Raw genomic sequence first — 26,125 nt, forward strand, 5'->3', positions numbered from 1 at the left:
GAAAAGTTATGACCAACCTAGATAGCATATTGAAAAGCAGAGACGTTACTTTGCCAACAAAGGTCCATCTAGTCAAGGCTATGGTTTTTCCTGTGGTCATGTATGGATGTGAGAGTTGGACTGTGAAGAAAGCTGAGCGCCGAAGAATTGATGCATTTGAAGTGTGGTGTTGGAGAAGACTGAGAGTCCCTTGGACTGCAAGGAGATCCAACCAGTCCATTCTGAAGGAGATCAGCCCTGGGATTTCTTTGGAGGGAATGATGCTAAAGCTGAAACTCCAGTACTTTGGCCACCTCATGCAAAGAGTTGACTCATTGGAAAAGACTCTGTTGCTGGGAGGCATTAGGGGCAGGAGGAGAAGGGGACGACAGAGGATGAGATGGCTGGATGGCATCACTGACTCGATGGACTTGAGTCTGAGTGAACTCCGGGAGTTGGTGATGGACAGGGAGGCCTGGAGTGCTGTAATTCGTGGGGTCGCAAAGAGTCGGACATGACTGAGCGACTGAACTGAACTGAAGTAAATTATGCCTTATCAATCCAATGGGGTATCATGGGCCATTAAAAATTATTTTTAAAAAATAGACCGTGCTTAAGATATAATATTAAGTGAATATTTTAGAATCTGTATGTTGTTTATGATTACAACCATGTGAAAATGTGTGCATTTGGACAGATTGGAACAATATGATCAAGTGAAAACAGTTGTTATAGTGATGAGATTATATGTAATGCTACTTTAAAATATATTATTTTTATTATTGGCTGTGCAACTTGTGAGATTTTAGTTCCCCAACCAGGTATTGAACCCAGGCCTGTGGCAGTGAAAGTGCTGAGTCCTAACCACTGGACTACCAGGGAATTTCCAAATTTTTTTTATCTTTTATTTTTTGTGTTAGTTTCAGGTGTACAATAAAGTGATTTAGTTATCTATTATGGAGAAGGAAATGGCAACCCACTCCAGTATTCTTGCCTGGAAAATCCCATGGATGGAGTTGTCTGGCAGGCTACAGTCCACGAGGTGGCAAGGGGTCGGACACGACTGACTTGCACATTATCCATTATAGGTTGTTATAAGATATTGAATATAGTTCCTTGTGTTATACAGTAGGTCCTTGTTAGTTAAATATTTCATATATAGTAGTGTGTATATGTTAATCCCAAACTCCTATTTTAAAATAGACCACATTTAAAATAGGTTCTAAATTTTCACTTTATATGTTACTCATGATTGCAACTATGTGAAAATATGTGTGTATTTAGACAGATCAGGAAGGTATGAGTAAATGAAAACAGTCACTATATTATAGAGATGAGATTATATGTAATTCTACTTCTTAAAAATAATTTTATTTATTTATGGCTGTGTTGGGTCTCTTGCTGCCTGGGCTTTCTCTGGTTCCTGTGAGTGGTGGCTATTCTCTAGTTATGGTGCACGTGTTTCTCATTGTGGTGGCTTGTCCTGTTACTGAGCACAGGCTCTAGAGAATGTTGGCTCAGTAGTTGAGGCTTCTGGGCTCTAGAGTATAGCCTCGGTAGTTAGGGCATAAGGGCTTAGTTGCTCCGTGGCATGTGGAATCTTCCTGGACCAGGGACTGAACTTGTGTCCCCTGCATTGGCAGGCGGATTCTTTCCCACTAAGCCAACAGGGAAGCCCTATAATTCTACTTTTAAAATAATTTTTTTGTGATGTGATTACATTGTGTTAGTCGCTCAGTCATGTCCGAAACTTCGCAACCCCATGCACTGTAGCCAGCCAGGCTCTTCTCTGTACACGGAATTCTCCAGGCAAGAATACTGGAGTGGGTTGCCATTCTCTTCTCCAGCGGATCTTCCCAATGCAGGGACAGAACCCAGGTCTCCTGCATTGCAGGCAGATGCTTTACCATCTGAGCCACCAGGGAAGCCTGATTACATTGTTTAATGTAAGTTAAAAGAATCGATAGAAGACACTCTCAGTCTGGCAGCTGATGCTAGTTATGCCTTAATATCCATTATCCCTTTCTTTTATAACAGTAGAATCTTAGGTGGGTACATAACTGCTCCACATAGCCTCCCTTGTAGCTAGGCATTATGATGGGACAAAGTCATATCACAGCTAATAAAATATGAGAAATGGGTGCCGTTAAACATAAAGAATCTGTCCTTTGACTTTTTCCTTCATCTCGTTATCTGAAATGTTGCTGGTTTTGCTACTGCACATACTGTGAGTGGACTGGATCTGATATGCATTTGATTAGATGAGAGACTGCTTCCCAACTTAATGAATGGGAATATGTGTGACTCATGAGGACAAATTATGTCTTCTATTCAACCAGTGTCCAGTACAAGCTCTGAAAACAAGATTATACATCCTATTTTTAGAAATCGAATGAGGATATATTAATATTGAAGTGTACACACATGTTAAATATATTCTAGTGGGAATTATATACATTTACTCCAATATTCTTTATCATTTAAGAGAATGTTTTAATAGAGAGTGAGATCCATTTATAGGCTGCTTTGCCTGAGTTAAATCAGGAATCAACCTTCACATTTTAAATATTAAGCAAAATCAAAAATTATATTTTTAAAGTACAATAAATAATGCACTTTGTTTAATTTCATAGCCTTAGGGAAGGTTTGATATAATCTAATAGCTTGGACCACCACAAGAATTCATTAATTGGTACTATATATCAGGAATGAGAATTTATCAATTCAAAAGGAAATTGATAGATATTACTCAAAATAGTCTTTACACTTAAAAGCAAAGTACAACAGTGAAGCACATGCAGCATTCTGTCCCAGGTGTTTTCAATGCTCAGTAATAATTATGTATGCTATGTCATGCCTTCTATAGCAACAAATTCAGTATTATTTTTATTATAATTCAGAATGGGTCAATCACAAGCTGTTCTGTAAAAACAACATGCTATTAATAAGAAAAAAAGACACTGGAGGCTGACTCAAGAGCAGCCTTTTATTCTGTGAATTCTAATATTTATGCTAAGCATGTCCTGTTCAGATATTTTTTTTTAATGAAGGAAAATAAAAATTGAATTAAAGTTCCAGAGATAAAATTCTCACCATTTCTTGAAGAAAATCTTATACAGCTAGTTTGAGGGCACCTATTTGAAATTATTATTAAAATTCTGTCAGTAAAAAAATACCTGTACCTATGGTAATACAGAAAGGGCTTTAAAATCTGTCACACATTTGCTTAAGAGAGCATACTGAGCACTTGTATATATTTTGTTTTCCTTTAATGCACATACTCATTTATAGACAGACAAGCAGATTGTTGAATAAGTTGGTTTTCTGTCAATTAGCTGTGCATTAAAATGATGGAGAGTTATTAATAAACAAGTCTTGACACCAGGCAAATAATTCCTTTTCCTCTTTTTCCAACTCGTCATCTGACAGTTCTTTAACTTTCACAATGTCAAAAGATGGGGCGGAGAAGACAACTGTCTCTTTCTGCTTTGCACCTGGTATGTCCATTTTTGGTTCCTAGGTAGAATTATAAATAAAAATGGAAAGTGTTTTATAGTTGGTTTCTACTGTTTTATGTTTTCATATTTGACTGTTCATACTTAACCTTATTTGAAAAAAATTTATAGCAGATTTTTAGAAAACTATGAAGGAAACATGAATACATGTTCATTGAAAATATTCTTGAAATGTAGTATACTGAAGCTGACTTTCCACACTATAGCTCTTAATAAGTGTAGATAGAAATGACTTCCATTTTGAGAAACGCACCATTAGAGATGTGCTGAATCAACAGTGTCAATATACAGAAACAATTGGGCTTTTTGCCAACTTACACTGATGTGGAGCCAAAATGGCTGGTATTTATCAGAATAGCTATTTAAGAATTTTTAAAACATGTGTTACCAAGAGGAATGTAGCTTTATACCATCTAAAGTGAAGTGAAGTCACTCAGTCGTGCCCAACTCTTTGCGAACCCATGGACTGTAGCCTACCAGGCTTCTCAGTCCATGGGATTTTCCAGGCAAAAGTACTGGAGTGGGTTGCCATTTCCTTCTCCAGGGTATCTTCCCGACCCAGGGATTGAATCTGGGTCTCCCACATTGTAGGCAGACCCTTTACCCTCTGAGCCTAAAGTGAAAGTGAAGTCTCTCAGTCTTGTCTGACTTTTTGCAACCCCGTGGACTGTAGCCCAGCAGGCTCCTCCGTCCATGGGATTCTCCAGGCAAGAATACTGGAGTGGGTTGCCATTTCCTTCTCCAGGGGAATCTTCCAGACCCAGGGATCGAACCCTGGTCTCCCGCATTGCAGGCAGACGCTTTAACCTCTGAGCCACCAGGGAAGCCCTGAGCCTAAAGTATATACCAAATGTATGTTTCATTCGTGAATTTGTAGATTAGGAAAATTCTACCTGAGGAAGTAGAATTACCTACAGTTTGAATATTGTCCAAAACAATGAATTCAGTACAAGTTAAACTTACAGATCCCACAGAAGCATTTTTTTCTTTAGCCATCTTATAAGCTCTTTTCATTTTTTCAACTTTCATTAGAGCTTGTTTGGATCGACGACCCAGAAGTCTAATTTGACTTTGCTGTTGGTAGGGCCGATATAAAGGTTGAAGACTTGATAAGAATAAAGGGGACCTAGAAAACATTTGTAGTATAGACAGAAAAATTGCACAAAATAAAATTTACATGTAAAACAAGTTCCAACTTTTATTAAAGCACACTTTAGCAACTATATCATAAAGCTCAGTGCTTGGAGCAATACTGCATGTAAGTATTTAGGCCAAAGTTATCATTTTTGCTTGAGTTACACAGCATAGTTCTTTCTCACTTATGAAGGTGTATGCTGATGTTCCTGCTTAGTCGCTTCAGTCATGTCTGACTCTGTACGATCCTATGGACAGCAGCCTGCCAGGCTCCTCTGTCTATGGGATTCTCCAGGCAAGAGTACTAGAATGGGTTGGCATGCCCCCCTCCAGGGGATCTTCCCAACCCAGGGATCAAATCCAAGTCTCCTGCATTGCAGGCAGATTCTTTACTGCTGAGCCACCAGGGAAGCCCATGAAGGTGTATAGACGATGTTTATGATGATGATAATGAAAATTACAAAATGTGGTTATCAATTTAAAATCAGTTTTCCTGGAAAACACCATGTAATAGCCATTGGACTCTTTCAAAAATATATACTACATATGAACACCAACAAGTATTAAATTTCATAATGGCTGAAACAAGTTGTTTATATCAGTGTTGGAACCAGACATGGTTGGTGCCATGCTGTTAGTTCCCTTGGCCATAGGGCACATATACCCAACTTCCAACTGTGAGCATTGGCTTCATTTACTCTGAGAGCTTTCTTATGGAAACAAGAGCCCATGTGCAGGGAAAGTGTCCCAAAATTAATACCTCCCCTCCTAAGTTACCCTTCACCAGTGACTGATGGGTGTTGGTGTATAAATATTCCCTCAGTGGGATAACTTGAGTTGCATGTTCTACACTGGCTAGGTCATTCCCAGGAAGGATTAAGCTTGTTACCCACAGTAACAACTTGCTCGCTAACACACACTGTTTTGGCTGGCGGCCCTTCCCTGTTTCACTTTTCTATCCCTTGAAATGACTTAGCACAACACCCGCTCTCATCAATGGTTCCTGGGATCACCTCCGAAATAAACTACTCATACTCTAATCCTTACCTCAGGGTTTGCTTCTTGGAGATCCCAAACTAAGACTGCATTCAAAGGAGTTTTTATGAAAGTACTTTCCCCTCTTCAGTTGATTTAGAATATGATTACTTATTTGGCTTTTTAAGTGACTCATTCTTGGATAATCAGTAGCATGAGTCTAAATAGCAGGGAGCCTACAGTTATATATGGTGGCAGAGAAAATTACATCATTTATTTGACCTTGGTGGTAATAGGGTTAAGTCCCCTATTCAATGCTTATATGGATAAGTTAGAGAAAATCTATTTCATGATGACAGACTGTGCCCTACACTAGGCCATCTGTCTGGCAAATGTACAGCCTTGATCATAAAATAAATGGGATAAATCATGTTATTGGGTCAACACCCACTCATCTCTACTCCTTGAAAAAAACCCAATGTGTTTGCCTGACAGTGGGTCACCAGTGTCTTTTCATGTACTAAAGCAGTATTTTTCATTTCAAATATAGCTGTGTGAAAAGAGACTGCCAACAGGTCCTCTTCAATCTTATTATTTTCTTTTTCTTAAGAAAAAAGCTTAATTTGTAAACAAGATGGGCTAGGTGAGATTTGGTAATGGAAAGAAAAAAAGAATATAATTGGTGTAGTCATAGTCTGTCCATGTTGTTTCAGATCATAATACAGTCTATTTTGCTACGACATGTTTTTCTATAATGTGAACTGGCTCACATGTTATTGGTAAAGAAGGGAATAATGTCACGGCAATTTATATGCAATTTATCCTCTGCAAAGGGAGCCAGAATAGCAAGACTAGAATTATAACCTTCAGCAGAAAAGGAAAATGTTTTCCTCTGTGCAGCATGGGCAATGAGAGCCCTTTTGATTGCATTTATGAAAATAACAATAACACTGGCACCTAGCGCTCTCTCCCCATAGAGCCCCCCAAACACACACAATCTGCCCTTACTGCCCTCCACCATACTTTCTGCCTCGCGTGGTTCCTGGTTTGTGGCAGGTCGCACTGCTTCTTATCTCTACTTAAAAGGTCACCACACTGGTCCAGCACTCCACTTCCATCTGTACTGTCTCAGTGCCCACTACTTCCTCTAATTAAAGAGTCACCAGTATTTTCACTCTACATTTTTGATATTTGCTCTGGTGGTCTGTCTGGTGGTACAAGTTATCTCCCCAGGTACCAAATGTTCTTTTTGCTAGTGCTGTGTTTACAAAGTTGCATAAAATTTGAGCAATCTGCTCCAACCCATTTTTTCTCACATGCTCTGTTATTATCTTTCCTGAGCTATTTGGCAGAATGTGAACATTTCAGAAATTCCCCTAGTACTGTAACTCCAGTGAAGTACCACTTTTACCTAACTTCAGAAACAATCTGTAGCTGGTGCTGACGCATCTCTTCTGTTTTTGGTCTTTGTAATAGATACTTCATTTCTTTTTTTAGACGTTTTGAGATTATTCCAGACTCAGCATAATCAACTATGTCATACATTATCATTGTCCTGGGAATGTTTTCGAGGCTTAATCTTCGCCAACAGTTATTTCTGCCACCAGAAGATGCAGGGATCTCATCCAGATGACTGGAATACTATATGAAAAACAACCAAGCATGATTGGCTATGGTACTCCAGAAGTTTTTAGGCACATTTCCCAAGAATCCAGTCAAATGCTACTTCATCCAAAAAGCATTCCCTGACTCCATCTCTGGACTGTATTGAGATCACTCTTCTATGCTCTTATTACTGACTACTCGGTGTTCTAGCTACCTGTGTATGTTTTAGCTCCCCTGCTGTGGCAAGGCAGGATCCCTGTCACATGGTATTGTGCACATAGTACCACACTCACTGAACATTTAATGCCTAAACACTACATCTTTAAGGTAAATATAACTCAGATAAAATTGAAAATAGTGGTATGATCTACATACCTGGCAATGCTTGTTCATGACATGCTTGCATTGAAAGCACAAACCTTTGAGAAATAATTAGTTCACCTCTGGTGCTAAGTGGTGAATTTCACTATTTTCATGTGGAGTATTTGTAGAAATCCCGCTTTTCTTTTTTTACATTTAAAATATCAAATTAGGAATTTAAAATGTATATATAATCAATTCAACCTTATAAATGTTCATTTAAGAGACAGGAATAGGGCAGGAGAAACTACTATGTTAGGCATTTAGGGTATCTCTCTCACATACACACACACCCCCTCTCTCTTGCATTCTCTAACTCACACACATACAAGCAGTCCTTCCTTTGCATCCTTTAGGCTTGTACAAATTCCAATTACCACCATTTAGCAAAATAAGCTTAGTCCTTCAACAACACAGTTCAAATTTCACCTACCACAGTATAGCTGAATTAAATGCATAAAGTACAAACGCTGTTGCTAGCTCTTCAATGCATAGATTACTACAGAAATAATACGTGTGTGTGATGGTAGACGACAAATCATGTCACTTCTTTCAAAGTGTGACAGTGATTGGACACTGTGGATCTGCTTTTTAGTTCACACACAGACAGCAAAGTATGTAATTGTGTTGTCTCTTTGTCTCCCAGTGATAAACCCATGTGACATTTTACCAATAAAGATAATCAAAAGAGGGAAGAGTCCAACAAAGAAACAAAAAGTGGTAAAGCTGGAAGTGAAATTCAAATTAAATGTAAACAGAGTTCTAAAAGAAACAGGTGACCATGGAGATGTTGATACTTTCATCATTCAGGAGACTGCAACTAGGCTGCAAGAGGGACTTAGTGAAAGTGAACTTATCAACATAGATGGGAAAATGGCAATGATGGAAAGGGTAAAGTTTTCTTAGAGGAAGTAATGTTGGCAAAAAAGAAACTTCATATTAAAGGAGCCCTGAAATATTTCAAAACACTTCAAGTACAAAGTATAGGGAATTCCTGGTGGTCCACTAGTTAAGACAGTGCTCTCACTACCAGGAATCCGGTTTTGATCCCTCATCAGGGAACTAAGACCCTGCAAGCCAGGTGGAGAAAAAATGTACAAGGGATAAAATATTGGTAGGTGATGCAAACTCAGGAGTATGACAATTTTCCAGGGCATAGAGAAGATGCTCACTCCTTATGGTAAATCATATGAGAATAAAGCAGCAAGCACTGTTTAAATTACTCTTGATAAACTAGCTTTATTACAGGTTTTTTTGAGAGTCACATCTCTTATAATTCACCAGTTTAAAGTATATAATTCAATGGTTTTTAGTATATTTTAAATGATAAGCTTTTTACAAAGTAAAACATTTTAAATTCTGAATGTTTCTAATGTTTTAAATTACAGTGTACTAAATAAATGTTTTGCTTTTTTCATTTTCCTATATAATTATAACATAGAGTAAGGGAGTTTTTAATGTTTTGATAAGGTTTTTGAAAGGCACAGAACAATCATGATTTTTCCCATTGATGATTAAGTTTGGTTTGCATGGTTTCAGCTTTCATGGTTATTTTTATGACCCTGTACTACCATGCAAAGTGAGGACTGCCTGTACATTTTATTTCCTGAGAGTGGAATGGCAAAATGGGTAAACATCTCAGACCTGTCAATGATTTGCTCTGTACTTATTAACTATATGACCTTGGGCAAGTTTTAAAAAATCTCATTAAGCTCCATTTTTCTCATCTTTTAAAGGGTCACAAAATTTACAAACTTGAAGGTTAAAGCAGATAATATGTATTTAAAGAGCTAGAAACAAGGCTGTGTCCATAAAGGACTCAATAAATTCCAGCAATCATCATATCTCTTTCAATGTCTATCTGGGAACTTCTTTCTGTGACACCAGTCCTTGGCATAGTCACAGTCTGCAAGGATGTGACCCACATCATTCACAAAGATAGTTGACATCCCCAAGCTCTACTTCTTCCCTGGTTCAGTTCTCTAATCTTCTAGGTTAGGGCTCTAAAAGGAAGAAAACACAACTGGGAATCTCTAAAGCACTGCATTAATTTCATGTTTCACATGGAAGCAACTCTGAGTGAATAGTTAAGGCCATATATTATTACTATTATTATTAGTAGCTAGAATTTTGGGATCCCTTGTTTCTTTAGAACTTACAAAACGGGGGTTATAATAGTATCTACTTCTTAGGGTTCTTATGAGAATTGGAGTTAGTATTACATCAGCATTTGCTATTATTACTATTCAGATTTCTAGTTTAATTTCCCTGATTCAGCACTGCTGTCAGACCAGTTATGCAAACCAGAAACCTAGGAGCCATGTTGGACACCTTCTTTTAGCTCACTTCTCTGTTCCCAAGGCCCACTGCTTTTATTCCCTAATTATCTTCTGCATCTCCAGCTTCACTTCCCTAAACCAAGATACCACCATCTCTCCTAAAATACTGCAGGAACCTCCAAACAAGGAGACAGTTCTTCCTGTCCTCTAATCCCTTATCTACATTGCAGCCAGACAGATCTCTTCAAGTATTAGATTAGATCACCTCATTTCCCTAGATACTGCACCAGCTTCTCATTGCATACAGGATCAAGGAAAAAAAATAAACACCTTACTATGGTCAAAAGCCCTGTATGATGATCTTTTGCCAGCCCTCCAGGCTGACAGCCCTCCACACCTTCTGAGCCCTCCCTTCTCCAGGCCCACAAACTCTTTTTCAGGCCCTGCAGTTCATCCTACCACAGAGCCTTGCCTGGGGTGCACCACTTGGAGGCTGTGACGCATTGTTGATTGCCTGCCTATCAACCATTCTGCAACTCTTTTGCTTATGGAGCCCTGGTTTATTTATTTTTTCGTTTAGAACAGACATAAGCTCTGGGAAGGAAGGCCTCAGAATATGAACCATGATTGTCCTACATCAATTATGGGAAAATGATCCCATTTCCCTTTACAGTGATTGGTTTAGGGGGAGCATGTGATCCAGTTCTGACTAAGAAGATCTGAGAAGAAGTCTGCTGGGGGATTCTGGGAAAGATTTTTCTTCTTGAGATAAAGAGGAAAAGATGCTGAGTCTTCTTCCTGCCTTTGAGTATAGGTGAGGATGTGCTAGTCATCTTGTCACTGTGTGAAGTAAGCTGAAAGGACTGTAGAGAAGCTGGCTAAGAACCCTGATATCCTGGAGTTGTAGCACTAGCTATTCCATGATGCTCCTGTCCAGGGACGTTCTAATGTGAGAAAATAAATGTCCTTCATTGTTTAAGCTTCTTGTGGTTGCAGATATTCTGTTACTTGTAGCAGAAAGCACCCAAACAATAATAGATCCCTTCCTTACTAGGTCAAATCTCTATCATGTACTCTTTTTAGCAACATGCATTTATTTTTTATTTTTCAATTTTTTGTGTTGAGATAAAAATTCACATAAAATTTACCATTTTAAAGTATAAAATTCAGAGTGTGTAGTAAATTTATGATATATATCACTCCTAATTCCAAAATATTTCCATCACTCCCAAAAGAAACCCCATATTCCTCAGCTATTACTCCCCAGACACAATAAGCCACATATTATATGATTCCATTAATATGAAACATTCAGAATAGGCAAATTCAGAGAGATGGAAAGCAGATTAGTGGTCAGTAGGGGCTGGAGTGAAGGGGGAATGGGGGAATCCACTTAATGCATGTCAGGTTTCCTTTGGGGTGACAAAAAGTTCTTAAACTAGATGGTAGTCATGTTTGCTGGAATCAAGATTGCTGGGAGAAATATCAATCACCTCAGATATGCAGATGACACCACTCTTATGGCAGAAAGTGAAGAGGAACTAAAAAGCCTCTTGATGAAAGTGAAAGAGGAGAGTGAAAAAGTTGGCTTAAAGCTCAACATTCAGAAAACTAAGATCATGGCATCTGGTTCCATCACTTCATGGGAAATAGATGGGGAAACAGTGGAAACAGTGTCAGACTTTATTTTTGGGGCTCCAAAATCACTGCAGATGGTGACTGCAGCCATGAAATTAAAAGACGCTTACTCCTTGGAAGAAAAGTTATGACCAACCTAGATAGCATATTGAAAAGCAGAGACATTACTTTGCCAACAAAGGTCCATCGAGTCATGGCTATGGTTTTTCCAGTAGTCATGTATGGATGTGAGAGTTGGACTGTGAAGAAAGCTGAGTGCTGAAGAATCGGTGCATTTGAACTGTGGTGTTGGAGAAGACTCTTGAGAGTCCTTTGGACTGCAAGGAGATCCAACCAGTCCATTCTGAAGGAGATCAGCCCTGGGTGTTCTTTGGAAGGAATGATGCTAAAGCTGAAACTACAATACTTTGGCCACCTCATGTGAAGAGTTGACTCATTGGAAAAGACTCTGATGCTGGGAGGGATGGGGGGCAGGAGGAGAAGGGGATGACAGAGGATGAGATGGCTGGATGGCATCACCAACTCGATGGACTTGAGTCTGAGTGAACTCCGGGAGTTGGTGAGGGACAGGGAGGCCTGGCATGCTGCAGTTCATGGGGTCGCAAAGAGTCGGACATGACTGAGTGACTGAACTGAACTGAACTGATGATTTTACTTAATGCCACCAGTACACTTTAAAATAGCACATTTTGCATTTGGAGAAAAGTCTAGGGTGGTAAGTGAAGCTGTAACTTCTATACATGACATTGCTATTTTTAGAAAAGTATCTATTCGGCTATCTGCCTGGTGAGATTATGCAACTATTTCCTTTTTGTTATTATCCTTTCTTGTATAAAAATAAAATAATAACAAATCTGAAAAAAAATAAAATAGCACATTTTATATTGTGTGTATTTTACCACAATAAACTAATGTATAATTCTTACTTCCTGAAAGAAAGGGTCACAAGGCTTATTTTGCTGTTGTTTGTTTTAAATATCCAAATCTAAATTTCTTACTTGCATGTAATCTTTCAGGGTGACAATATCTGTGTCATCAGTTATTTTGAACTTCTGGAAAAGACGTTCATCTTCCTTAATTTGATGATAAAATTTCTTTCTCCCCATTATTTTGTAAGCATCAGCCTCAGCCTATAAAGAGAAAAGATTTACTTTTAAAATACTAATATAATAGGAGTAACTATCAGCACACATTTTACATATTTTTGAGACAAATCCATCAAATATTGTTCCTTTCTTTTAGTAACTTGCTGTTCAATAAAAAGACTGTATTTACAAAGAAAAGATTATGTAGATTTTTAAACCACTTAAAATCTGTTTCCATAACCATATCTACATAGTTTTCAAATGCAGCGAGAGGAGTAGCAGAGTCTACAATCCCCAGAGGACCAGTCTTTTTTTTTTTTTAATCTGTTTTCCCCCTTAAAAAAACATTATTTTCCTTTAAAAAGCAAAACAAACCTCTAACGTCATTCATGCTGTCAATGCAGAGAAAGCCTATCTGGTTATTAAACAGGTTGCCCTAGGAACCGCAATGAAAGGTACCCGGGCCAGCTCTCTTTTATGTGGTAGTTAATACATCGCCCCCAAATGGAAACATGTATGCTTCAGAGTGTTCAGACCTCCCTTTCCTTCAGGCTCTTCTCGGTAGCAAAAGAGCAGCAAACAAAGGGTTTTTTCCTCTCCCAAATGTCAACATTTTGTTGACAAGACCTGAGAGTGCAGAGACAGAAGAATCACAGAAAACATGGAGGCTCAAATCCTGTCTAGCCATATTTGCTTCATACCTTTTCATGTATACCTGTCCTTGTGCTAAGAGCTATACATAGACTGTGAATAGAGACTTCAGCGCTCTCCACCCTCCTCCCTACTCTGCCATAAGTATGTGCTGACTCTCCTAATACATATTTATATTACATATCCATGCTTCTGGCCACGGAGATTATGCTTATGTGAAGGGAGAGTGGCATAGATGAAAATTCAAGCATCGTTAGATTCCAGATCAGTTTCTTTTTTCCTTTGTATCTCAGAATGTGATACTGTGAAAGTGTGGGAACTCTGTTTTCATGCTGATATTAGGCTATAGAATAGAGACAGGATTGAAACTCAGAATCTCTGTTCTTTTTACTTACACAAAATAACAGGAAGCCTTAATGTATTTCTTATTTCCATTCTCACTTTTGTTATCCAGAATATTTCCTATGTATTTCTTTATTTAAATTGCAAAGCATAGAACACAGACACATGGGGAAAATGAAAGAAAATATTCAAATGGTTGTAGTTTGATTCCAAATGCACTAAATCAAAGGCATAGAAACAGTTTACTAAAAATGTGATGGAACCTTCCTTTAGGCAGATCATTTTCATTTTCCCTTTCATTAGTTTCCTTAAACCCTATGCATCTAAAGAAAAGGCAGTATAGTGGCACGTATCTCCATTATGCTTTCTTGCATAATGGGATTCTAATTCTCATTCCCACAATAACACTAAAGGTAAAGGCAATAGTTGTACACTGAACAGGTCTGAAAACCTGTTTCTGCCTTGAGAATTTCTTTAGTAGATATAAATGTATTTTACTTTAGTTCAGGTTACTTAGAAAAGGTATTTCTGGGACTTCTCTGGCTAAGATTCTGTGCTCCCAATGCAGGGGGCTCAGGTTCGATCCCTGGTCAGGGAACTAGATCCCACATGTCGCAACTAAGACCCAGTGCAGCCAAATACGTAAACACATAATTTAAAAAGAGAGAAAAAGTTTTTTTTGTCAGTTCCTCCCTACTCTACTCCACTCACCCACCACCACCAATCTCTCCAAGCCCCAGTTTCCTTATTCGTACGGCAGCTCAGCTGTGTGGCTCAGGTGTGTCAAGCCCATTCCAGTCTCTCAGCCAAAAAACCAGCACCTGGCAGCACAGGGTAGGCTTGTTGCCCAGCTGTGTCAGGGGTTTGAAAAAAGTTTGCCCTCCAGTGGCCAAGATGTTCTTTCTCAGACACTGGCTATCTATGGCCAGGTTCACAAAGTCCTTCTGGGTAGGAAGGGATGGGAATGAAGAGAAAAGGAAGAAAGGAGAAAAGAAAGGGTAAAATTAGGCAAGGATTCCATGAGAGCAGCCAATCAAGACTAGAATTCTAGAGGCAGGTTCCATTCTTAGCGGGTGACTCAAAGGGTCAGAGGGCTGTTGTTTTTGTTGTTTTTTAGTCCCTAAGTTGACTCTTTGCAACCCCATGGACTGTAGCCTGCCCAGGCTTCTTTGTCCAAGGGATTTCCCAGGCAAGACTACTACAGTGGGTTGCCATTTCCTTCTCCAGGGGATCTTCCCGACCCAGGGATTAAACCTGAGCCTCTTGCATTGGCAGGCAGATTCTTTACCACTGAGCCACCAGGGAAGCCCAGGTCAGAGGGGGGCATCTCTAAATTTGATACCTCTCCTAGTAGCTAGCATAGCTGTGGCCCAGAAGACCCCACAGCCTTGTGGCTACTTGCTGGCCAAGATTTACAGTTGGGCTTGTTAAGTTACTCTCATATCTCAAGTCACTTCCCTCCTTGGCTGGAAATTCTCACTCATGAAGGTAGTAATAAATGCTCAGGAACAGGGTATCTTGGTTTAGAAAAGTTCAATTATATATAAGCTCAGAATTAATAAAACCACCATCACTACTAAGATTGTTTCAACCCTGAAGTGTGCACAGTACGGTGGAACATTGTTTCAACCCTGAAGTGTGCACAGTACAGTGGAACATTGTTTCAACCCTTAAGTGTGCACAGTACGGTGGAACATTGTTTCAACCCTGAAGTGTTCACAGTATGGTGGAACGTTGTTCAACCCTGAAGTGTGCACAGTACAGTGGAATGTTGTTCAACCCTGAAGTGTGCACAGTACAGTGGAATGTTGTTCAACCCTGAAGTGTGCACAGTACAGTGGAACATTGTTTCAACCCTGAAATGTGCACAGTATGGTGGAAATATGAAGTGTTCAAGTCTCAGTTCTGGCTCTGACAAGCCTCTCCAAGTTCCAGCTTCCACACAGGAAAAATGGGAATGACACGTACCTCATCAGAGTTATCAGGGGGCCATATAAGAAACTTATTTAGTAGGGTTCCTGGAGAAGGAAATGGCAATCCACTCCAGTACTATTGCCTGGAAAATCCCATGGACAGAGGAGCCTGGTAGGCTACAGTCCATGGGGTCGCAAAGAGTCAGACACGACTGAGCGACTTCACGTTCACGTTCACATTCACGTTCACGTTCCTGACTCAGAAGTGGTTAAGAACACGGTTCTGGAGTCAGGCTCACTTGGTCTTGATGTCAGTTCCTTCACTTTGTAGTTGTGAGAACTTAGGCAAGTTACTTAATATTTTAAAACATGAAGACAGTAACAGAATCTACATTCTAGAATTTATGAGAATTAAATGATAATGTGCTTAAAATGTTTAACATCATACTTGATGGTGCTCAATAAGGGCAGCTATTATTAACGATGTTTTTTCCTTTTACATAAAAATTCAATCCTCAAAAAGAACAGGGACTTTCAATTTAACAACTGCTGGATGTTAAGGAATTGTCAACTACCCAGAGGTGTCTAGGTCATGGGGGAGGGCACCTTTATGACAGTGCTTGTCAAACTATATTGTGCCTAGAATCACCTGGGGGTCCTGTTAAAATGCACCTGTTGATTCAGTGGGTGTGAGGTGGGGCCTGAGAGCCTGCATTTCTAATAAGCTCCAGGGAATGCCATTGCTGCAGGTCTGCAGATCACACTTTATTTTATATTTAGTTTTAAAAACTGTTTTTGGTTTTTGTATAGTTTCCTTTGTTTGCAGACCACATTTTGAGTAGCAAGGCTTTAGAATATTCTAGTTGGTGGACTACTATATGACAACCCTGTGTAGATAAGCATTGCTCTGGAAATAGATCATTGAAGTAGGTAAATGAAATTAGATCTTTTTTATACACATGACTATTCAATTGTTCTGGCACCATTTAAACTGCCTTCAAACCTTTGATAAAAATCAACTGATTATATATGTGTGGGTCTATTTTTGAATTATCTTTTCTGTTTCATTGATCTACATGTCTGTCTTTTTGCCATCATTATAGCGTCAGGATTACTGTAGTGTTTTAAGTCTTGAAATCAGGCAGGGTAAATTGTCTAATTTTGTTTTTCTTCTCTAAAGTAGTTTAGGCTATTCTATATCCTTTCACTCGTTTTTGCTTTTGCGTGGGACAGTGTGTTTGTAAATACATGAGAAAGGCTGTTGGAAAATCATAAGGAAATGATACTAGAAATGGATATAAGAACGAGGGGAAAGATGGAACAACAAAAAAGAATTGGTGAAACTCCCCTCCTTCATAAATGAACTTAGATTAAACATCTGAATGGACTAAAACTGACTTACTTCTTTTACACTAAGAAATAAACTTAACAAAGTTGCAGCAGTTTGCTCAAGACATAGTGTCTATTATACATTCAAAGGGCAAAATAATTCAGTGACCTTAGAGTCACTGAAATTTCCATTTCTACAGGTTTTCTACTAACTATGAATCCAAATAGTGCCAGAGTTTCTTCTGAAGCTGAACTAAAGGGTAAAAGAAACCCTAAACTGTTCAAGTTAGGTATGTTCTGACCATTTACAAGCCTTTATAATATTAAGTGAAAAAAGCTGAATGGTATAATCTCATTTAAAAAATAACAAAATTTTTAGCAATATATTTATATTTTTATGGAAAAAATGAAGGACATACAACAATTAACAGTGATCATCTCAGGTGAATGAAAGCTGCAGCACAAAGAAGAAAGGTATATTTTCCTTTTTAAAGAAATCTCTGTGCTATTTCCTTTTTTTCAACAGTTACTTTGTAATTAAGATAAATTTAAGTTACTGTACAGCATTTTTAAGTGGAGAGTGAAAAAGTTGGCTTAAAGCTCAACATTCAGAAAACTAAGATCATGGCATCCGGTCCCATCACTTCATGGCAAATACATGGGGAAACAGTGGAAATAGTGTCAGACTATTTTTTTGGGCTCCAAAATCACTGCAGATGGTGACTGCAGCCATGAAATTAAAAGACGCTTACTCCTTGGAAGAAAAGTTATGACCAACATAGATAGTATATTGAAAAGCAGAGACATTACTTTGCCGACTAAGGTCCGTCTAGTCAAGGCTATGGTTTTTCCAGTAGTCATGTATGGATATGAGAGTTGGACTGTGAAGAAAGCTGAGCGCCAAAGAATTGATGCTTTGGAACTGTGGTGTTGGAGAAGACTCCTGAGAGTCCCTTGGACTGCAAGGAGATCCAACCAGTCCATTCTGAAGGAGATCAGTCCTGGGATTTCTTTGGAAGGAATGATGCTAAAGCTGAAACTCCAGGACTTTGGCCACCTCATGCAAAGAGTTGACTCATTGGAAAAGACTCTGATGCTGGGAGGGATTGGGGGCAGGAGGAGAAGGGGATGACAGAGGATGAGATGGCTGGATAGCATCACTGACTCTACGGACGTGAGTCTGAGTGAACTCCGGGAGTTGGTGATGGACAGGGAGGCCTGGCGTGCTGGGATTCATGGGGTCGCAAAGAGTCAGACATGACTGAGCGACTGAACTGAACAGCATTTTTAATGCCTTGTAATATATGCACAGTGTTTTCCAGTCATGGACTCTGAGCTTCTCATTTGCAGCAGCCTGGGCATAGCAGGGTCTGCTAGGAACTGTCTTGGGAAAACGTAAGTTCCTAAAAAAGCCCCATTATATAACCTCAGAAAAGCAACAACTGATGACATTTTATAGGGACAACTATAAGCTTATTCTGTAGATATATGTGATATGAATTTATCTCTGGAATGGAGAATAAATATATACTTTTGCAACTGAAGTCATTCTATTGATATATAAGTGAACAAATATTAATGGTGCTGAAACACCATATTCCACATGAAACCACTAGTCCTTATGCTACATTTCTGAAGCCAAGCTAAATTTTCTCTGATATTGCCTGAGAAGACATAGAAAAGCAGTCTCTTTTCCTTTTCTAATATTCTGCAGAGAATAAATGTTGCACATGCTGGATCTGGTCAGAAACTGCCAGGGTGTGTGGTCTTTTATTCTGAATACATGCCAGTACTGATAATTTCAGGTGGGTCATACCTTTCATGTAAAATATTTCAGAAGTCTACAAAAAAATAACCTTTGATATATGGTTTATAAAAGGCTAAATATGAGAATGTACCCTTTTTAAAAAAAATCAATCATAGTCATGTATAAGGGTCAAAGGAATAAAACTTTTGTTGTAGATCCTTGCTATTAAAAATATGGTCTAGCAACTTCCCTGGTGGTCCAGTGGTTAAGAATCCGCCTTGCAATGCTGGGGACATAGGTTTGATCCTGGGTAGAACTAAAATCCCACATGCCTTGGAGCAACTAAGCCTGAGTGCCTGCCACAGCTGGAGAGTCAGTGGTGCAACGAGATCCTGAGTGCTGTAACTAAGACCCAGTGCAGCCAAAGAAATCAATATTTTTTTAAAAATGTGGTCCATGGACCAGCAGCAGTTGCAGCACCTGGGAACTGGATAGAAATTCAGAATCTCAGGCTTCATCCCAGATTGACTGAATCAGAAACTGTATTTTAACAAGATCAGGTGAGTCCTATGCGTAGACACAATTGTGATGAATATTCATGAAAGTAAGAAGTATAAGAACTCATGTAAAAAAGGATAAATATTTTAAAAGTTCCTTTTCAATACTCTAGCACGCTTTTTCTAAACAGGCTATCAAAGAGATAATGATAAAATGCCATTAAAACAAAATTGTATCAAATGTTCTACATAATTAAAAATAAAAATATTTAACAATATAATTATCATAACAAACATAATAAACATTATTAATATAATTAATAATAAAACTCCTGACCAATAATTCACTGTAATTCATTATTAACAAACCAAAATTTTCGTACAAAGAAAACTGATGGTTATTTTCTAGGTCCTTATACAAGTACTTCATTCCAAATATCTTTTTTTAGCTAATAAGCAAAGACACTTTGAAACATGATGCTTAAAAAATACTACCCGCCTGCTGGGCTGTTTAATGGTGAAATAATGTAGTCTGTATACTTTGAATGCAATTCAGATATCACAGAGATTTTAAGAAGCTAAATTAACACAAACTCTACATCATGAAACATCACCTCACTTGATGGCTTTAAAAATTTTTTTCCGCTGAAATACTTATAACCATGGCCTTCAGTGTGAAGAAAAATTTTAAATACGATGAAAGGTGGAAATATTTCGCCACTAAATCTGAAATAAAGACCAAAATTAGTCATTTGGTATCAGACTTGGGACTCAGTTACTTCTCCCGCTTGTACTTAGGATGATTCACATAGTTTCTTACATGCAGGTTAAAGGCTATACCAGAGCATGAAAAGAACTAGCAATGAAACGGATCACAAAGGATGAAAGAGCCCCACTTTGGCATGTGTGCTCACAACTATTCTCATACGTGTGTCAGACTGAACACATCACAGAGATGAGAGCTACTCTCAAGGCAACTTTTGGCCTGAGAGAGTCATGCCTTGGCTTCTTCACATAATAAATGTAAATAAGAACAAGACACTTAATTTGTAATTATAACATGAGAAGTTATGAGGACTTAAGAAAATAAATTTCTAAGGTTTCTTCATACTAAGTACTTCTTGAAATGAATCTGCATAAAAACATTACCTGAATCTAACTTTACACTTCATGCAAGGATCTTTAACAAGCTCAGCCTCTAAGGGGCTCACTTTCTTCAAAATTTCATGTGTCACGTGATGTTCCTGAAATAGATGATGGTGCTGTCAATGGAACACAATACCCTGCCCAGGCACAATTTACTGGAAACAACACAGGAGGCATGGTAAAGTGAAAGTACACCAGACTTGGTGTTCTAAAGATCTGAGTTCTAGTCTTGGCTCCCTCACTTATCAGTGTCACCTTGAGTCACTACTTTATCCCTTTGGCCTCCAAGTTTGGGTATGTATCCCTCCTTGAGTTCCCAGGCACTGTTCTTTCCCTAAGACAGCACTTTTCACAATGTGCTGTAACTAACTATAAATGTGTCTGTGTTTTCTACTAGATTGTAAGCTTCGTGAAGGCAGGGGCCATGTGTTTCTTTTTTACCGTTGTATTCCTAGTATCTAGTACAGTGCCTGGAACACAGCAGGTACTAAATAAGTATTTGATGTTGAGTGAATCACTGTAAAATGAGGATAATAATAGAAATGGTACTAGATTTTAAGCACCTTTTATATACCACACTACATTAGGTACCTTATACACATAAATATTTGAATATCATCATTCCCATTTTACAGATGAAAATGCTGAGGCTCTGGGAGTATCTAACCTATTCAAAGGCATAAAAGTAGTAAGCAGAGAAACCAGGACTCAAACTTAGACCTGTTTAATTCTAAAGCCCCCATTTCCTCCCCTCTATGATCCTGCCCAACCTTTATGCCTATGACAATCACATAAAAATGTATACTACAGGGCTTTTCAAATGACAAAGCATTATTAATGTAAGGTATTGCAGTAACTTGAAGTGTTAGGTTAACAGGTTAAAAAAGACTTTCTTTCTTTTTTTCTGTTACTAAAAGAATCTAAAATTATGACAAACTAGCATTACAATAATTAAATACATGTTCCACATGTGAAGACAATAGACAATGGACCTGAAGTGTCACAGGTTTACCTGAGTGGGTTTTCTCTGAGGTATTCTGCTTTTGCTGACATCAGAAATGGGTCTGTAGGTCAGATGGTGAGAAAGTGTACACATTTCTCAGTGTTTATCTTTTTTTCAGAACTGCTAAAATTCCGTTAATGTGACTATTACTAATTATAGACTACTGTAATCACAGGTGATTTTATTAGGAGAATATTAAGTACTATATGATAGAAGGCTTAATACTCTGCCAGGGTTGCCAGAGTTGTTTCTTTGGGGAGTGGGGGGATGTGCATCTTTTTGTTTGTCGGTTTGTTTTTATTCAAATAGGACTATATTATTCATAATGTGCTGCACTTGCCTTGTTTACTAATGAGATATTTTAGTTACCTTCTATTGCAGAATCATATGCAAGGCTGCAAGGCTTAACAGTATGAAAGTATCAACATTTATTTAACCAGTATCCTATCGATGGACATTATAGGGTTTATTTTCTTTGCTGTTATAACAATACTGCAATGAAATTATATATATATTGTAGAATGGATTCCTAGAAGTAAAACTGCTGGGTGGACAGTAAAGGCACTTTTAATTCAGAGATTTTTAGCATTGTAAGATCACTGTCTCACATCTTTAAATAAGGAATGAAATTTTAAAAAATCACATTGGTTTCAGAAAAGAAACAATAGTTACTCAGGTTAAAAGTAAATCCATGTATACCCTGGCTGGTTCATGTTGATGTATGGCAAAAACCATCACAATATTATAAAGTAATTATCCTCCAATTAAAATAATTAATTAAAAAAAAGTAAATCCAGAAATATCCATTCAGGGTTAACCAAAGAATAAATCCCACAATCCCCTGCAATATGATTAGATTCAAAGAGAAGAGATTTTAAAAGGCTATATATTCTATCTTATTTAACACACCTTTTACCTTGATAAGTAATTATATCTGTCAGAGCAAACAAAAAGCAAAATACATACCGCTGCACAAATTGTATGCTTAAGGAGTTGAAACACAGTTTTGTCGAGATGAGATAACCAAGCTTTCTGTATCATGTGAGCCGAAACATCTTTATTGCTGAGAGGAAACAAAAGAGCTTAAGATTTGTGAAGTAGTTTTCATTTTCCTAAAATCTTGGGGAACTCTGAATTTATGCTTCCTCCTCTTGGACCTCCTCATCCCCCACCCTAAGTCTGATTTAATGAGGAACATTTGGATGTGGTAATTAGAACTGGTCATCTGTAGAATCTAGTCAGAATGAGGATATGAAATACTTGAGAATATTTCCCTTGAGATTTAAAAAAAAAATCCTGGTAAAACTTTATCATCAAAAAAATGTGCTTTCTAAAAACATCCATGACCTAAAATGATTCCATTAGAGCTAGTTCTTAAAAACATTGTCCAACTAGTTCAAATGCTAAGAAAATAGAATATAGAATATGTGAAGTTACAGGAGGCCCAATATTCTTCTGGGAGCAGATGACCATGCCCTAGAAAAAGAAATTCCCTTCTCTGATCTTTGTTTGAGCCAGTCTCATCCCAGTCACGAGGTCAGAGCATCATTCTACTTTGATCATGTCCCAGCACTGGCAGATTGTAGGAACCTCACTCTCCAAGAATTGCCCCCTACAACACTATCATTACCCCTCACAGGGTTACATGCAAAGAGAGGTACTCCTGTATGGTGTCGCTGCTGGCTGGCAAAGTGCAGACTACAAGATGTAGAGCAGAAAAGTCCTGAAGTATGGAAACAAACCCTTGAATAGTAGCTGATGCCATCTATTAACTTTCTGCAAATTGCTTACCTTATTCCAGTTGCTACTTCCTCACTTACAAAATGTGGTAACAAGACTGCATCACAAGGTTGTGTTAAGATCAAAGAGATGTGTGTTAACATGGTTTGTAAATTATGAAATACTGTAATTATAATAATTATTATTCAATTCAAAAGTAATTTTTAAACACACAAAAAACCCCTCGAATTTATAAAACAAGAAGTGTTAGATGTTAGCTGTGTAAACACCATATGGAAACCGTCCAGTTGTAGAAGATGATACAAGGCAAAAGATGGCTACTTACTGTTTTTCCTTTGTCTTTACAGTATTCGAGAAATGTACTTTGTGACCTTTTCCCAAGTGTGGATTATCTGATTTTGGGACACCAGTAACTGGTATCTTCAGGGAATGACTCATTTTCTTCACAATGAAATACCCTGAAAGTATATAAATTAAAATTTGAGGTCATAATCTATGTTATTACACTGTTTGGATGAGACTCAAGTTCCATATAATTGTTAGACTAATTCCAGAGCCCCTAAAAAAGGAAGGTTTCATAGATCTCAATGTTACTTACCTCCTTTGTGTGCTACAAGAATTATGAGGTATATAGGAAAGACAGTGGATCTACTCATAGCCTTTTAATTGGTCTCCTGGTCTCCAGTCTCTTCATCTTCCACACTGCAGCTGGAGTTAACTTCTCAGAGTAATAATCCAACCTTATCACTCTTCAACTTAAAATCTTTCAGGGACACCTCATTTCCTCCAAAAAAGTGCAGACTCCTTAGAATCGTGTGCAAGTCTTTTCACAATTGAGCTCCATTCTCTCTCTAATCTCAAAATACCAACTTTCCACTAGCATTCCTCTCTATACTCTAAGAGAATAAGAATTTCTTGCCAAAGTCAGTGTTTTACAACTTTGTGCTGATGATCATGCGATTTCCTCTACCTGAAACAACTTTCCTACCGTCAGCAAACATCAATTCACCCTTCAAGATCGAATCTAAGTGATGGCTCTTCTCTCAAGTTTTCCATCGTCTCCTTTTTACAGAACTACTCACTACTGTCTTTAAGGTTCCATAATACTGTATATGTTTTTCTTTCACAGTACTTCTCATATGCACCATAATTTGATTTCTTGGCTGTCATTCCAACATGTTGGTTGAAAGCAGGAGGCATCTTGCTATCCATGGAATCCCCAATGCACATCAGAGTGGAAGGTTTTTATATGCTTTCTAAAAACTTTTCATCCTGGTTTTATCATGGAATAGCTGTGAGACTTTGGGCAAGTCCCTTAACCTCTCAGTAACTCAGTTCCCTCTCTGGTAAAGTGAGAGGATGTGTAATAAGTGATCTGATTCTACCTCTGATTTTCTATCCCTTACACATTACTCCAATTTGGATGCAGCTCCCAAATTCTTAGTCACTGCTGAGTGTCTTGTACTAAACCAGGGTCTCTTAATCTTTTCTTTTGGTGCCATGGATCCCTATGGACAAGCTCCTTTTAAGAACTATGTTTCTTAAAATACATAATATAAAATATATGGGATTATGAAAGACTCCAATTATCTTGAAATTATTGTCAAAATATTTTCCAAGACAAAATTCTAGAAATGGGTCTTCTTTATGCATTAAACAATATGAGAGCTCTGTACTTGTGAAGTGGTAACAAGTAGAAACAATATTTCAAGAAATTTGCTGTTACTGTAACATGATATGAAAATACTGTGTTTTCTGTTGATGACAAAGTCACAGGTACTGCTGATACTACTGTGGTTTGTTACCTACATATAATTGAAAGAAATGCTAAAGTTCAGGCAGAGGTTTGGGAAAATAAAGTTGCAATTTTTTCCCAAGTTCACATACTCCTTGAATTAAGACTTCCTGCCCTAACTGGTCACTTATAAGTCACACTTTTATATACATATGACATTCCACTACTGAGGCAGAGCCTTCAGAGTCTCAATATTTCTCCTTAGAAATGGGGATGGGGATAGCTTGGAATACACTGAACTCTTGAGAAAGAGAAAAGCAGTCCTTAACATCCAGGAGCTGGCCTGGCATTCACAGCTGGGCTTAGGTGTTAACCCTGGCTTCCTACTACCACCCAACCCAGAGCAAAGCCCTGCTTTCTTGAACCCGCCCCCAAATCACCCAACCAAAGCCCAAACCCTAGAATAAATCTTTCTAACACTCTCTCACTGAGATGCCCCACTGTTTCCCAAGGTGTGCGTTTTCCTAGCAGCTGCAAGAAACAAACCCAACTTGTTCAACTACAGATGTGTTCCTAGTGGTCTTTGGCTGGAGGGCAGGGACACATCACCACACAAATCCCCCAAATCTTCTAGATGCATGCCTGGATGGGCTTACACTTGCTATGGGGTTAGATGTGAAATACTGAACGAAATATTATAGGAAACACAACCCCATTATGAGCCACCGTGACAGTTGTTGAGGTGAGACCACAGGCTTTAAAGTTCGACTAGGTAGATTTGGATCCTGACTTCCCACTTTCCTTCTCTGTGGCCTTGCACCTATTCTCTGTGCTTCAGTTTCTTCATCTACTAGATGCGGAATAATAACCATGTCCACCCACTTGGGTTGTTAGAAAGAGAAGACAATATATGTATGGAGTTTAGGTAAGAGCCGGGCATAGAGTAAACGCTGTTGCTTGTTGCTATTCTTGTCAATAAGATAATTATTACCATTATTACTTATTTCTATTAGTATTAAGGGAACAATAGTTGATTCCCAGTAAGAGACAGAAGCTTAAGTATTTTAAAGAAGAAAAAATAATTTCAGGGTCTTTCGAGATGAAAGGATGTGGCAAATCAGTTTAAATTTAAAATCTTAAAACTGTCCCGCCCAGAGTGGAAAAAACAAAAAAAAACACCACACAAGTAAAAACCTTTTGTGAGGTAAATCCAGGCCCCAGAGGTCGGCGGTTTGCGTCTGCGAGGCTTTCGATGCCGCCCGAGGCCTGACGAGCGCCCCCACCTGGCGGCCTCCGCACACAGGGTTCTCAGCCTACGCCGTCGGGCGTCCAATCAGCGCGGCGAAGGCCGATTCCCAGCACGGCGCGGGCAGCGGCGCCTCCCTCCTCGCGCCCCCGCGCGCTGCCCACGCAGAGTGGGCGCTTTCCCGCCGCCTAGCAACCGCCGGCGCA

At 38.6% G+C, this 26,125-nt stretch overlaps 1 protein-coding gene across 1 annotated transcript; it reads right to left on the reverse strand.

Moving 5' to 3' along the window:
- Positions 1-3,064: 3,064 nt before the first annotated feature.
- On the reverse strand, positions 3,065-26,058 carry CXHXorf58 (chromosome X CXorf58 homolog). The gene is made up of 9 exons (XM_013976613.2): positions 25,868-26,058; positions 23,264-23,396; positions 22,165-22,261; positions 20,199-20,293; positions 19,664-19,775; positions 12,484-12,615; positions 7,015-7,244; positions 4,458-4,620; positions 3,065-3,495 (listed from the first exon to the last, which is right to left on the reverse strand). Exons 2-9 carry the CDS (start codon positions 23,374-23,376, stop codon positions 3,322-3,324), a joined length of 1,116 nt encoding a protein of 371 aa, XP_013832067.1. The 5' UTR covers positions 23,377-23,396; positions 25,868-26,058; the 3' UTR covers positions 3,065-3,321.
- Between the last annotated feature and the right edge of the window lie 67 nt (positions 26,059-26,125).

Source organism: Capra hircus (assembly GCF_001704415.2).
Source record: "Capra hircus breed San Clemente chromosome X unlocalized genomic scaffold, ASM170441v1, whole genome shotgun sequence".
NCBI lineage: Eukaryota > Metazoa > Chordata > Mammalia > Artiodactyla > Bovidae > Capra > Capra hircus.

Coding starts and splice junctions, on each gene's coding strand:
- CXHXorf58 (XM_013976613.2), bottom strand. CDS start 23,376: ATGAGTCATTCCCTGAAGATACCAGTTACTGGTGTCCCAAAATCAGAT. Junction 22,262..23,263: donor GTAAAGACAAAGGAAAAACA/GTAAGTAGCCAT, acceptor GTTTCCTCTCAG/CAATAAAGATGTTTCGGCTC. Junction 19,776..20,198: donor AAGTGTAAAGTTAGATTCAG/GTAATGTTTTTA, acceptor TCTTTATTTCAG/ATTTAGTGGCGAAATATTTC.